Here is a 14,401-nt window from a genome sequence, read left to right on the forward strand (position 1 = left end):
CATTCAGTTGCCCTGACTCTACACCCCTCCCCAAATTATGAAATACATATTCTATCCCAAAAATAATATCTATGTATTTGATAAAAAGCATAAACACCTATAATAATTTTAAACACATCAATTTAATCTTGGCTTCTAGCTTAACTACTATATGTATTAACAGGGACACACACTTAGAAAGAATAACTATCCATGGTTTTTTCCATTACACTGAAATATTTGAAATTCTGACATAACTAGAAATTTTCAATATTATAAATATTTTATTAGAATAAAAAAATACATACAGATAGCCATAGGATATATACACACAGCTAATAGTTGAAATAAAATTAGGCAAAACTTTTTCAATATGAAACTAGTATATTCTAAACATCTCATGGAGACAATAGCAGAAGGTAAATCCAGTAAGTTGATCATGAAAATGGTAGTCATAGGAACATGGTGTAGAATTTTCTTGTAACATGAATGGTAAAGTTACCATTCAGTGAATGAAAATTTGCTATGTATTATGTAAAGGAACTTTATTCCCATTGAAAGACAAGCATTTGGAAGCATCAATAGTTCCCATTTTCCATGTTGAGGAGGCAGTAGCTACAGTGTTATTTTACTATGTACATTATATACAGACACCAAAAAGGAGAAACTGTCAAAGCTGTGATTATTTTTTTGTTCTGAAAACCTAATAAAATATAGAGCAATGCTTGAATTTTTACAGATCTTGTTCAAGAGTCTAACTCAAGTATTTAGTAGAAAGGTCAGAAAAAGTGAATCCATACAAATTGTATTTGGAGTGAGAATTATTTTTAGAAGCATTGAAATTGTAAACAAGATATGCCAAACAGGAATGCTTATACATTATTTGCAATGAAAAATTGGTCAAAAAGAAAATTAAATTTGTTTATATAAATAAGAGAGCAGGAATGAATCTATCATCCAGAATAATTCTAAACAATGGGGTAGAAACATTGCAATTGGACTTACATCCAAAGAGAGTATAACCTGGCATTTTGGACAGCAACAAATTGAGGGTTGCATATTCAAACATATTACATATAATTTAGGAAGTTATTTCCTGGCTATAAGGCTCTGGTGCATTGTACTGGAAGTGTGATGTTCTGTTCTGGGCACTTCATCTGTTTCTAAAAAATGCAAAGCAAAATACTAATACAGACCAAAACACAATGCAAAACTAAGAGAACAAGAAGAGCTACAGTAGCTTACTAAAAGGATGTGCAAGCATAAATAAAATAAGTGCAGATACTTTCAGACTTTGATATATCAAGAAGATCCTAAATGTTAAGGACCGAATTCAAAGCTGCGTGGATGAAGAGTTCCAAGTGAATTTGTCCTGTAGAGCTTCTGAAGTACCTTCATAGATTAATATGGTTTTGAACCGAAAAGAAGCACAGTTCATTTTTTATGTGGGTGGAAAGACATGAAAAAGATAAGATATCATTCAGTGCTCTAATGTAAAAGCCAATCCTGGGATTTTCCACTTTTAAGTTTTGAAATTGTACAAATACATTTTTCAACTAAGATATTCTAGGCGATTGCATCAGTCTAGAACAGAGGAGAATACTATCTCCATGAACAGCCTCTACCAATAAAGCAAGTAAACAAACAAAAATCAGAAAAAAACTACCAGAAGTTACCAAACATTAATGAAACAAAAAAAATAAAAATAAAAATGGAAGCGTGATGAACTTTTTAGTAAACCAGTTTCTTTGATACTTAACAGTTTACAACAAAAGTAAATATGTACAGTCCATATGAATATAAACAGAGATGATCATCTATTCAAATGAAGTCTAGCACTGAGAGGCTTTAAGGAAATTATTCAAGGTTTTTCATCAAGCAGTGGTGAAATATAATTTGTAATTAATGCAAATTAATATTAAAAGGTTTTTTATTTCAGACGTTAAAATAATTTCTTGTTACTTGGAAAACATAAAGACTCTCAAAGCATTTTTCCAATGCTCATCTTCTTATTTTTGTCACATCAGAAATATGTAATGTTAAAAAGTCCTTTGGTTCATTAAGTCTTAAGGCATTTTATATTCCTTTAGAAGGAATTGTTTGAGATGGATATGATCTTTATTTCTTTAGAATGAAATATCAGAAAGGATAAAAAATGTTTAAATGCAGACTGGTAGTAAATGCATGCATATTAACTCCCACCTATTATTTCTGTTGGTCTTGTAATTGTTGTCTTAAAAAGCACTTCAAAGTAAACGATACACCTGGTCTTGCACTATCTGAAAATACACTATCACAATATTGCATTGAAAATCAAGAACAGAGTTATTGACATCAAGCTGGAGAGGCAATTTAAGCTTTCTGCACAACTTCCTCTTGCATCCATACCTGAAACAAATGAGGAGCAAAATAAAATATTAGTGGAAGAAGATAAAAATGTGTATTTTTAACAGTGCCTTGCTCTTCAACTCAATGTTCTTTGGATTTATAAAGCTTTTGATTTTTGTAGGATTTTTTTTTTACCTGCCTTCAACCACAACTTCATATACTAAAAACTCAATTCCCTGAGAGCTATTTTGGTGCACTCTACTAGATACTGGGGGACTGTGAATTATAGCCATGCCTGTGGCAAGAAAACAGCTGGGTGACTTTATCTGCCTTAGGAGAAAGGCAAGGGCAAACTGCTTCTGAAAAATGTTGCTTAAAAATTCTATGTAGTTGCCAGGAGTTAAGATGCCCTCAAAGGCATTTAAAAAAATCCTTACATGTGATTCATCCCTATTTTTCTGAGTTGCTTGCAAGACTATTGTAGAATTCATTGGGAAGCTCCAGACAACTGAAAAAAATATTGAAACTAAAATATATGTTTGAAATTGCTCTGGGCACCATTCTGTATATTATATATTCCTAGCTGCTTAGAAGTAAGCTAGCAATAATTAGAGAGGGAAATGTAGACAGACATGCTTTTAAAGAAATATTTAAAAGGGACTGTGAGGTTCTTTGGTTTTTTTGGTCTCTTGAGAACGTTATATATAATGTTTACTAAGGGATCTATGCAGCCTCAATAATATATATTCTCACTGTTTGATAGAAATATGGTTTTCTATTTCTTGCTTTTTTTTAATGAATAATTTCATATTTTTCTTAGTGTTAGCATTGTATATGTACTGCATAGTTATATTTTACTATTTAATGGTTTTATGCACACCACTGGCATCCCACTATTTTGAATCTCCAATTTGTGCAAAATAAAACAATAGAATCCCTTTTTATTTTGGTAGTGATTGAGTATGCAGTACAGAATTAAGCAAGCATTTATTTTAATCACTAAAGGCTCATAATGAGGCTTTATTCCGCCCTGTTCCTGCTAAATATTGAGAATAACAGAGTAACAGACTTGGAAGGGACCATGGAGGTCTACTAGTCCAAATTCCTGCACCAGCAAGAACCTTGTACTATTTCAGACAAATCTCTTCTAAAAACCCATGATTTCTGGAGGCAAATTTTTCAATGATTATTCTGTTAGGAAATTTCTCCTCAATCTTCATTCCAATTAATTATGAAAAACAAATTAATTGTTTTTTATAATTAAGGCTGAAGATAAGGAACATCTTACCAATAACAATAACAGACCTTGAACTAAGGGGAAATGTTCCGAAAGAACAATTAATCAGAATCTTATCTATCTGATATAAACAAAGACTCCTTAGACTGTGTGAAATCTTTACTGATAAAAATCTTCAACCTTAATGGTTTCACTCTTGGCTAAAGGGGAAACCATTCCAAGATAATATAGCTGTATCTCTCTTGTTCTTGATAACATCCAATTGGATGAGACCACTGAAAAAACAAGTGTACTTAATTAGAGTTTGGAGTCTGTTAAGTTGGTCAAAATTCCCATAGATGAAATATTGATGCAGACCTGAGGATAGCATTTCTAATAAATACATATATTTTGAGGGATGCTTGGTGGTCCCTCAGGTTGGTTGTTTTCTTGCAGTCCTTTCAATACCCAAACTCTATACCCAAATATCAGAAAAACCAAATGAACAGGTACGGTATAGGTTCTTGATGGTGAACATATGACACACATGCCAGAAATGGCATGTAGTGCCCTCTCTGATGCCACATGAGCCATCATGAGGAGGGCACACACACACATTGCATTTTGGAGGTTCAGGAGTGCATGTGCACTTTGGACACTTGGTCCAGAAAAGGTTAGCCATCACTGGTATAGGTGGTACCTTGCTTAACAGTAGTAACTGTGAGAGAGAGATCTTGGAGTCCTAGTGGACAATCACTTAAATATGAGCGAGCAGTGTGCTATAGCTGCCCAAAAAGCTAACACAGTTCTAGGTTGCATTAGCAGAGGGATAGACTCAAGATCATGTGAAGTGCTAATAGCCCTTTATAATGCCTTGGTAAGGCCACACCTGGAATACTGCATGCAATTTTGGTCACCACAATGTAAAAAAGATGTTGAGATTCTAGAAAGAGTGCAGGGTAGAGCAACAAAGATGATTAGGAGACTCGAGGATAAAACATATAAAGAAAGGTTGCTGGAATTGGGTATGTCTAATTTAATGAAAAGAAGGACTAGGGGTGATATGATAGCAGTGCTCCAATATCTCAGGGGTTGCCACAAAGAAGAGGGAGTCGAGCTATTCCCCAAAACACCTGAGGGCTTTGGAGAAGCAATGGATGGAAACTACTGAAGGAGAGAGGCAACTTAGAACTAAGGAGAAATTTCCTGACAGTTAGAACCAGTGGAACAACTTGCCCGCAGAAGTTGTGAATTCTCCAACACCGGAGGTTTTTAAGAAGAGATTGGACAACCATTTGTCTGAAGTGGTATAAGATTTCCTGCCTGAGCAAGGAATTGGTCTAGACAACCTCCAAGGTTCCTTCCAATGCTGTTATTCTATTCTATCATCAGTTCTAGTAATGAAACATCTGCAAGAAAACAATCAAACTCAGAGATCACCAAGGACCCCTCATTTAAACCCTAAGCTACAAACAGTTCCTCTGTTGGTACATATATTTTGTCTGCCACTGTTTCTTCAAATTGTAATTCTGTGATGTTTTTGAAAAGCCTGGTAAATATTAATCGTCTCTACTAATGAAAAGATTAATTTGTCATTCTTTACAAACACAATTACTGATTCAGGCTCTGACATTCAATTTTTTTTAAAACAACAATCAAATTAATTAATTCGTTTGGAAATTATTTAGTGTGTGAAAGTAGCCAGTGGGTTCAACACAAATAATTGTCTGTGGAAGAAAATACTGACAATGTATTTTGGCCTTGATTATGTTTATACAGCCAATAAATCTCATCTCTCCAATTAAGCACAGGTATCTGGCATTCGAGAAGTTTTTAGATTTTAGGACTTTGAAAACATTTTTTTCAGTTAAATTTATATAGGTCTAAAACGTAGGAAGTTATTTCTAATGTTACCCTGGCCTTTCATCCTTTTCTTCTTCTTTTATGTTTTGTTTGCGAAGAGACTACTCCTATATTATAAATTCCAAAACACATTATATGTTTAATGTAACATTCTTTTGAAAAGTTGGGCCTGGTTCTGTGTAACTATATGGACTTGTTCATATTGTTTTTTTAAGCAGTACCAAGAAAGAGATTTGTCATTGCAAATTCCATGATTCAATCAATCAATCCATATATCAATCAAAAGTTTTATAATGTAATTTACAACCCTGGGATTTTTTGGGGTGGTCTCATAATCAGGTATTAGCAAGGTCTGTCTGTTCCTAGCTTTGTTAGAATCTGCCACAGTTAGCCAGACTGTCTCACTTACTCTATCTTTACTGAAATGCACAATATACTTTTAAAATAAGGTTTGAGTTCATACATACATTACAAGAATACAATATATGTTTGATCTATCAGAAATAACTAGGTGGAAATATAGATATTTATACAAGTAAGAGCTATAGTGGCACAGTGGTTGGAATGCAGTACTGCAGACTACTTCTGCTGCCTGCTGGCTCCCTGTAATTTGGCAGTTCAAATCTCACCAGACTCAAGGTTGACTCAGCCTTCCATCCTTCCAAGGTCAGTAAAATGAGGACTCAGATTGTTGGGGGCAACATGCTGACTCTTTAAACCGCTTAGAGAGGGTTGTAAAGCAATGTGAAGCAGTATATATGTCTAAGTTCTATTTCTACTGCTAAATTAACTGAAGATACTTTTCTTTAATTTCTTAAATTAAGCATTATTCAGTTCCTGCAGTTTCCATTTAAAAATCTACTCCTCGAAGATTGTAAATGAGGGGTGAAACACCTTCTGCTTCTTAAATTGAACATTCACCTCCTATTTTGGCCATATTATGCAAAATGATATGCTAAAAGTAGAAATTTCTGCTCACAGCCCTTTATTTGAAAGCAAGTTCATCTGAAAGAAAAGATCAACTTCTTTCATCAAATAACATTCACATCTTATATTAAGTTTCATCCTGAAGATAAACCATCTTTTAACAAAGCATTGTGCATTAGCATCCTGTAAACATACTTGCTAATTTAGGGACTTTAATCTGGTCACTGCTAATGCCATCTCCACCATCAGTCACTGCTTTCACTTCTATAACATAATCGTCGTTTAAAGGAAGCAAAAGTTCTGCAGATGTTCTATTTGTGTCCAGGATACTGAGCTGGTTCTGACTGCTAGTCCAATATAAAACCTGCAACATAAAAAGAAAAGTGAAACTTTAGTGATGCTACTTAATTATCACTTAATATTATTTCTAAATAGAAGGGAAAAAAAGATTCCCGAAAAAGGGTGTAAAAGAGGCTGGATATTTTGGTTTCTCAGTCATGGGATCTTTTAAATAGATCATTATTCTATTTGAATTTGTCTTTTCTTGGAGCAAGAATTCAGGTAAGTATGTAAGGAACTAGGCGTATGATACATGGATATTAAAGCAAAAAAAAATGTGAATATTTATGAACCATAGTAAAAGAAATCTTGTATATAGAAAGAAATGATTCTGGATAAAACAACTGTCTTTCATGCTATATTTAAATGATTATTCATTTTAGAATAATATGCAGAATCCCACTATAATAAACATTCTACAGAATAAAATTAACACACAAATGGCCATAGTCCAGATAATTTATTAAACTGTTCATAATATATGGACTGAAGGAATAGAGATTTTGTTCTAAGAAGCTTAATTAAAAGCTTAATTAATAACTGATTTTATTCTGCATATTGTAAAATATTATCATTAAAGTTACTTGTGGTTATTCAGAGTTCTGCATTCAATAACTTTTTCAGATTGCTTATTTCATCTTTCCTAATTTTACCCAATAGTAAACCAGAAGTTGAGAGAATGAGAAGAAAGGAGAAAAGTGTAATGTAGTCTGTGTTCCTTAAACTGGTCCCATCCAGAAGCCCAGGAATAGGCTACTTGAGGGATACTTAACACTTTTGCTTCTTACATTCATATTATTTGCTTTATTGAATAGTCTTGGACAACCACTGTCTCACAGGTGGGCTATAGTTAGAGGGTTGTCTGCTGTATAGAATTTGCTGAAGAAAGGATGATGTACAAAGATAAAAACTGAAAAATTAGATGTCTGGGAACTGTAAGAAAACAATGCACACAGTACAACTTCAATTGTCTGGCCCTCCATTCAATACATTTCAGATGTACCAACAAAGTTCTACTTACAACTTCACTCCAAACAATGGACAAACTCTTTGTTTCCAAAGCAATTCAAACAATTAATGTAATTGCTTAATTATATACTTTTCATTTTTATATCATTTGCATAATCATATGATTAGTCAGCCAAAGCACATTAGTACAAAGGTATAAAAGAGCAATTAAATAATTATGCTTATTAACTAAGTATTACATTTGAATTTAACAGATATTCTTATTTAATAGGCATCTTTCTCCCCTCCCCCAAATAATATATTCAATCATTGTTATATGTTCAGAAAGGGGATGGAAATAAATTGTTTTAGTTCTGTATTGTATTTTTATTGTTGGAAATTTCTAAGGTATATCTATGTTGAAAAGTAGGGGACGCAGTGGCTCAGTGGCTAAGACGTTGAGCTTGTCAATCAGAAAGGTCAGCAGTTCAGTGGTTCGAATCCCTAGGGCTGCGTAATGGAGTGAGCTCCCATTATTTGTCCAAACTTCTGCTAATCTAGCAGTTTGAAAACACGTAAAAATGCAAGTAGAAAAATAGGAACCACCTTTTGTGGGAAGGTAACAGCGTTCTGTACACCTTTGGCATTTAGTCATGCTGGCCACATGACCAAGGAGACATCTTCGGAAAGCGCTGATTCTTTAGCTTTGAAATGGAGTTGAGAACCACCCCCTAGAGTTGGGAACATCTAACACATATATGCAAAGGAGACCTTTACCTTTACCTTTTTATGTTGAAAAGTGGTATACAAATTAAACAGTACACAAAATTGAGCCCAAAATTTCTGTTGTTAAATGAGATATTTGTTAAGTTAATTTTGCCCTGTTTTACAACCTTTCTTTCTGCAGTTGTTAAATGAATCACTACAGTTGTTAATAACATGGCTGTTAAATGAATCTGGCTTCTCCATTGACTTTGCAAGATTGCAAAAGGTGATCACATGCCAAGCATCCAAATTTTGATCACGTGACCATGGGGATGCTGCCAATGATTGTAAGCGTGAAGAACGGTCACAAGTCACTTTCTACAATGCTGCTGTAACTTTGAATGGTCACTAAATGAAGTGTTGCAAGTTGAGGTCTACCTATAGCCCTAGATTTTAAAATGGACAATAATATAGCTGTAGTGAAAAAAGAGAATGCTGATATTTCCAAGGTGCGGTTTTAGTTACGTCAGTATGCCTTCTTGAACTTACCTTATAGCCCACTACGTCTGACTCATTTTCCATTGCATGGACCTGTTCCCAGTTCAGCACTACCCTCGAGTCTGTAATGTTCCACTCTACATTTCCTGGAGGCTGGCTGGGTGCTTAAAAACATAATGAATACAAGGTTTAAATTTACTTGGCATTTGAAATTTCTCATGTCAAAGCAAATAATTCAGGTAGCTGACTGTCACCACATCCTTTATACACTGTTTTTGTATTTGAAAACATTTAGAAGGATACAATTTTTTTTAAGTGACTGAATTCCACTGAATATTCTGCTGAGTGAAATTCAAACCCAAGCTTGCAAATGATGCTTATGCCATTTCAAACAGGCCTAAATAAACATTACTACAAACTAGAATGGAATACATGCAAACACACAGACATGTAGACATACAGGTGATCCTTTGCATAATTATCTACGCAATTATTTTTCATTATTCTCTTTTTCTCTTCCTCCTTTAATGGCTTGTTGCAGATTCCTATGAATGACTGCAAAGAAAAGACACCACTTTACATTTTGAATCAAATGATGGACGAACAAAAACCATTCGGATTTTGCAAGGAGGCAGCATCCCAACTCTTGACAATTTAATTACTGAATAAAATAATTACAATTATAATATAGAAAAAAAATCAATGTATTTGGAATTCCCTGGGCATCAGGGAATCCTAGAACACATAGCCTGGCATGGGAAAAATAATTCCACCATCTTGAATTGAATTCCAGCAAAACTGAATAGAGAAGCCACTCTTCTAAATACTGCTGAAATTATTCAGAAAACTCAATAGATTTTAGTCCTATCTGATTGCAAGGCAAGACCCATTAGTCACAAGTTGCTATTTTCTAAAATTGCAGGATAATTAGATTAGCAGTTGTTCAAGTCATAAATAATTAAACTTTGGACATCAATTTCTAAGCATGCTAATGATCAGTTGTGTAGCTTACTCTCAAGGATGACCTCCAATTTAATAGGTATTGATGGTACGACTATGAATTATCAGATACACAATAGCCTCTATATGCTATAAATATCCGTGCAAATGTAAAGTTATAAGAAATAGAAAAGAGTGACAAAACTGGAGACTGGAAAAAAGATAAGAGAGAGGGAGAGGCAACAAAGAATTATCTGACTTCAATTTTGTAGTGAACAAAGAATTTTGGAGATTATACTGAGATGACTGATTATGTTATACCAAGTTAAAGGGACCACAGATTTTCCACAATAATTTTTGACTTGATTGGTCCTTCAGGTCATCCAATGATGCATCCCTTACTACTGTAACTGAGTTCACTAATCTTGCTTCTAGCTGTCTTTTTTATTGCATCATTCCATCTTTCTCAGGATTCCAGATTCTCTTCCAGCAAACTAGATCATTGCATATTATTTGAACCTGGATATTTATGCCTCAAGTTAGAAATCTGGGCTGATTTGTTTGATAATTTCATTTTTTGCTCAAAAGCATTAATATCCCTATTTCTTCAAAGTTCAACTTTTGCTTCCATAGATTGTCTGCACGATTTTGATCTTTGTAGGAATAAACACATCCCAGCATCTGAATATCTTTTCAAAGATCTTCATGGCTGTCTACAATGAGCAAATCTGCAGGGTAGTTCTTGACTGGTGGTTCTGATAGTACTAACAGTCAATCCTAAAAAACATAAAGTATCCCCCACTTCAATATCTTCATTGTTCATTTCTAGGGATGGTTACTGTAGTTATGATTTTGTTTTTATTTATTCTCAGTCCCATTTTTTTCCACTGTGCTTCTTGACATTCATTATAGGAGTTTTGCAATTCCCAAGCTGAGCTAAAGCAGCAGATGAAAACCAATCAATTACTGTAATATGATCTTGAGCATATACCTACCATTTTCAATGATACAATATGAGAAGAATGAAAGAAGATGGTAAATGTGTATATGAATGTATCAACTAAGAAACAGAAGATAGAAAACAGGATGTTAGAACAAATGATGCAAACTATCAAGAAGAGAAATTATAGTCAGAAAAGATAAAAATCTGAGGAAAGAACTAAACCAAGAATTCCAAAGAACTATTAGAAGAAACAAGTAGTTTTGCAATGACAGCTGTAAAAATATCAAAAGTGAAGTTGTAGAAAAACAAGAAGTGTTAAAAGGATATTTGAACTTAGAAAGAATTTACACTCTCTAATTGGTATGATAAAGGTTACTAGTTCTTTCTTCCATTCAATCGTGTCTGATTCTTGGAAACTGCCTGAACAAGTCCCTGAAATTTTCTTGGCAAGGTTTTTCAGAAGTAGTTTGCCATTGCTTCCTTTCTATGGCTGAGAGAAAGTGACTGGCCCAAGGACCTTTGGCTTTGTGCCTAAAGTGGAAATAGCACGCACAGTTTTCTGATTTGTAGCTTGATGCCTTAACCACTACACTAAACTGGCTCTCTTATAGGATACTAGTAGACAGATGATAACTGAATCAAAGTTCAGACAAAGATGAAAACTGTATACTGAAAATCTGTAAAATAAAAATATTAAATATCTGAGAAGATAGTCCCCACTTACAAAACTCTCTGCTATTATAAGGTTTGTTACTGAGAGTTTCTTGTATAAATAAGCAGCTATATAAATTGCATTAATAAAATATTGTTAGATCAGGTCTCTGGACATTATCAAGTTGGAAGTCTATGGAATCCTCTGAAATATCTATAGAAAAATGCAAGCAACTCTCAAAAATGTTTGTGACAATAACAACACTGACAGAACTTTGCTAATCCAGTTTGATGTGTGTTGATCACAAAAAGGAACCAATACCTAGAAAGACTCATTGGGTATACTGACAATAAAAGAAGGAAGAAAAATAGATAATTTTTTTTAATTTTCTATTTCTGTTTACAAAGCTGTTTAGAGCTCCTGCTTGCAGTTACTCAAGAGTGAAAGGGGTTAAAGTGATTTTGAGACTTGGTAGAAATAGAAATTAACTTTTCTAAACTTGGGATAATGGAAGCTGAAATAACTTATGCTTATATATAGCCTTGACATATAGGTGTATAAACTTTTGTACAGGTAGTCCTTGAGTTACAACCGTAATGGAGCCTTCTTGCAAAGTTGTGAAAAGTGGATCCTCACATGATTGGACCAGATAATCACACGTGCCCTGTTCCCCCGAAAATAAGACCTACACGGATAATAAGCCCAATCAGGCTTTTGAGCATATGCACTAAAATAAGCCCTCTCCTGAAAGTAAGCCTCCCCAAAATATTGCAACATAGCAGCAGCCATGAGGTAACCATGTTCGCCGCCTCCTGCACCTCAAAAATAATAAGACCTCCTCGAAATAAGGCCAAGCACTTATTTCAGGGATCAAAAGAAAATAAGACCCTGTCTTATTTTCGGGGAAACATGGTACAGACATCTTTGTGGTGGTAATTAAGCCAATAATACGATCATTAAACCAGCACCAGGATTAAGTAAACTGCCGAGTGCCTGAAATGTAGTCCTATGACTCAAGGGGTAGGAGAAGGTAGCCGTCAGAACTTCAGAATCAGGTCAAAAGCATCTTTAAGGGAATCCATTTTAACTTTGAATAGTTGCTAAACAATAGGTTGCAAATTGAGGACTACTTGTACAAAGATTCTTAATCAATGGAAGTTCAAAAGCATTTTTATAAAGAGGAAAATGAAATACGTTGTAGAACAGCCAGGCTTTAATGAACAAATGAAGCTCCAGAATTCATATAAAAAGGGCTTTCTAATTACCTTCAATATAATAGTAATGTTTCTAATACATTGATAATATTGGGGCAGGAATATATTGAAGTCTAATTGCTTTTCTGTATCTCACAATGCCTATAGTAGCATACACCACATTATATTTAAATTGTTATTTTCTTTCCAGAAGACAAAAGAGTAATTTTTAATTCACCGAAATAGCAAATATGCTCTTAATGCTCCTCAAGATACCTACGTGGCTTTTTTGTGGTAGCATTGACAGTGGCACTGAAAGGACCTGCTCCTGCACTGTTGTATGCTCGAACAGCTGTATAATATACCAAGTTGCTCATCAAGCCTGTTATTTTCACTGAGGTCTCCTTTCCGGTGGCTCTTACTTTGTTTGAAGACTGTTCTTTCCCACCATTGTTCCAATATCTTACCTAAAGGGAATAAGTAACAGATTAATTTAAATCACACTGTTGATACCATTGTTTGCTCAGATCTACACTTTATCATAGGTAAAGATGAAGGTTCCCTTCGCACTTATGTGCTAGTCGTTTCTGGCTCTAGGGGGCTATGCTCATCTCTGTTTCAAAGCTGAAAAGTGAGCGCTGTCCAAAGACGTCTCCGTGGTCATGTGGCTGGCATGACTAAATGCTGAAGGTGCACGGAATGCTGTTACCTTCACACCAAAATGATCCCTATTTTTCAACTTGCTGCTTTACATGCTTTCAAACTACTAGGTTGGCAGAAGCTGGGACAAGTAACGGGAGCTCACTCCATTACGCAGTGCTAGGGATCTGAACTGATTGACAAGCTCAGCATCTTAGCCACTGAGCCACCATGTCCCCTACTTTATCATATGTTGCTTAATTAAAATAGCTGAAATGAAATGTTTCCAAGTTGTCGTGGAAAAAAAACACCAGGGAGAAAAATACTGTATACACCTCTATGAAATTCTAAAGAGTTTTATTTTGATTTTTATTTTATATTTACTGAATAGACTTCTAATGCTGGATGGGTATACCATATTTTCTACTGTTATCTTGATAAAAACAGCAGAATCAAACTGTGTACCTGAGCATCAAATTCTGCACCTATTTTTGCAGTTAACTTCAAAAAAGGCGTTGCTTGTATTCAATTTTCCAAAACCAAAACCTTTGTGCACTTAAATGCAGCCAGTTGTATATAAGATGCATTTTGATTGAAGATTGTGTGCTTGTCATGGGTAGAGATGGAGCAGTTACCAACCAAGCACGTATAGAAGTTGGTTGCCAATTAATTTTCATTCTCAGTGCAGTTTCTGTGATCTTGCTATAATTGATCTGGTGTAATGCCAGCAAAAAAGCTAAAACTCAAGTTGTGTATAAAATCTGTGAATATTTACATTTGGTTTTTATATTCCCCATAAGATCAGATTAATTTGCAGCTATGCCATGTGTTCATCTAGGTTCAGAAGCAGAAAGCTGCTTTTCCAACTTTGAAGAATCAGCCATTTAACTAAAGTGGAAATTAATTACTTGAAAGTGAAAAGCATCCCATCACAGTAAGGGTAAGAAGTACGACAAAAATTTGGTATTACCTCATAGCCTAATAATCTCCCACTGCCCATTTTCCAAGGAATGGGAATCCAGGTAACTTCAATTGTGGAAGAAGAGAGACTATTTGCAGAAACACCAGAAGGAGCTGTTGTAGGCTCTGAATTAGGAGACAACGAATAAAGAATACTAATAAAAAAGGAGCAATCTAAGGTCACGATTTGCCAGTCAATTCAAATGCCTGCACTGAAATTAACAAAGCAAATTCTTCTTTTATTCATTTTCCGCTAAAACGCCTAATAAAAT

At 34.6% G+C, this 14,401-nt stretch overlaps 1 protein-coding gene across 1 annotated transcript in view; it reads right to left on the reverse strand.

Annotated features, from left to right (window-relative positions):
- Nucleotides 1–317: 317 nt before the first annotated feature.
- LOC106539210 (contactin-3) overlaps nt 318–14,401 on the reverse strand; it is a 189,133-nt gene continuing 175,049 nt past the window's right edge. Inside the window, exons 17-21 of the mRNA XM_087708890.1 lie at nt 14,140–14,255; nt 12,811–12,997; nt 8,855–8,967; nt 6,509–6,677; nt 318–2,367 (exon numbers count right to left, since the gene is read on the reverse strand). Coding sequence (XP_087565016.1) covers nt 2,273–2,367; nt 6,509–6,677; nt 8,855–8,967; nt 12,811–12,997; nt 14,140–14,255 — 680 coding nt within the window. The 3' untranslated portion in view covers nt 318–2,272. The remainder of the gene's footprint in view (nt 2,368–6,508; nt 6,678–8,854; nt 8,968–12,810; nt 12,998–14,139; nt 14,256–14,401) is intronic.

Source organism: Thamnophis sirtalis, unplaced genomic scaffold (genome assembly GCF_051295495.1).
Source record: "Thamnophis sirtalis isolate CommonGarterSnake01/CBP01778 unplaced genomic scaffold, rThaSir2_p1.2 scaffold_3, whole genome shotgun sequence".
Classification (NCBI taxonomy): Eukaryota; Metazoa; Chordata; class Lepidosauria; order Squamata; family Natricidae; genus Thamnophis; species Thamnophis sirtalis.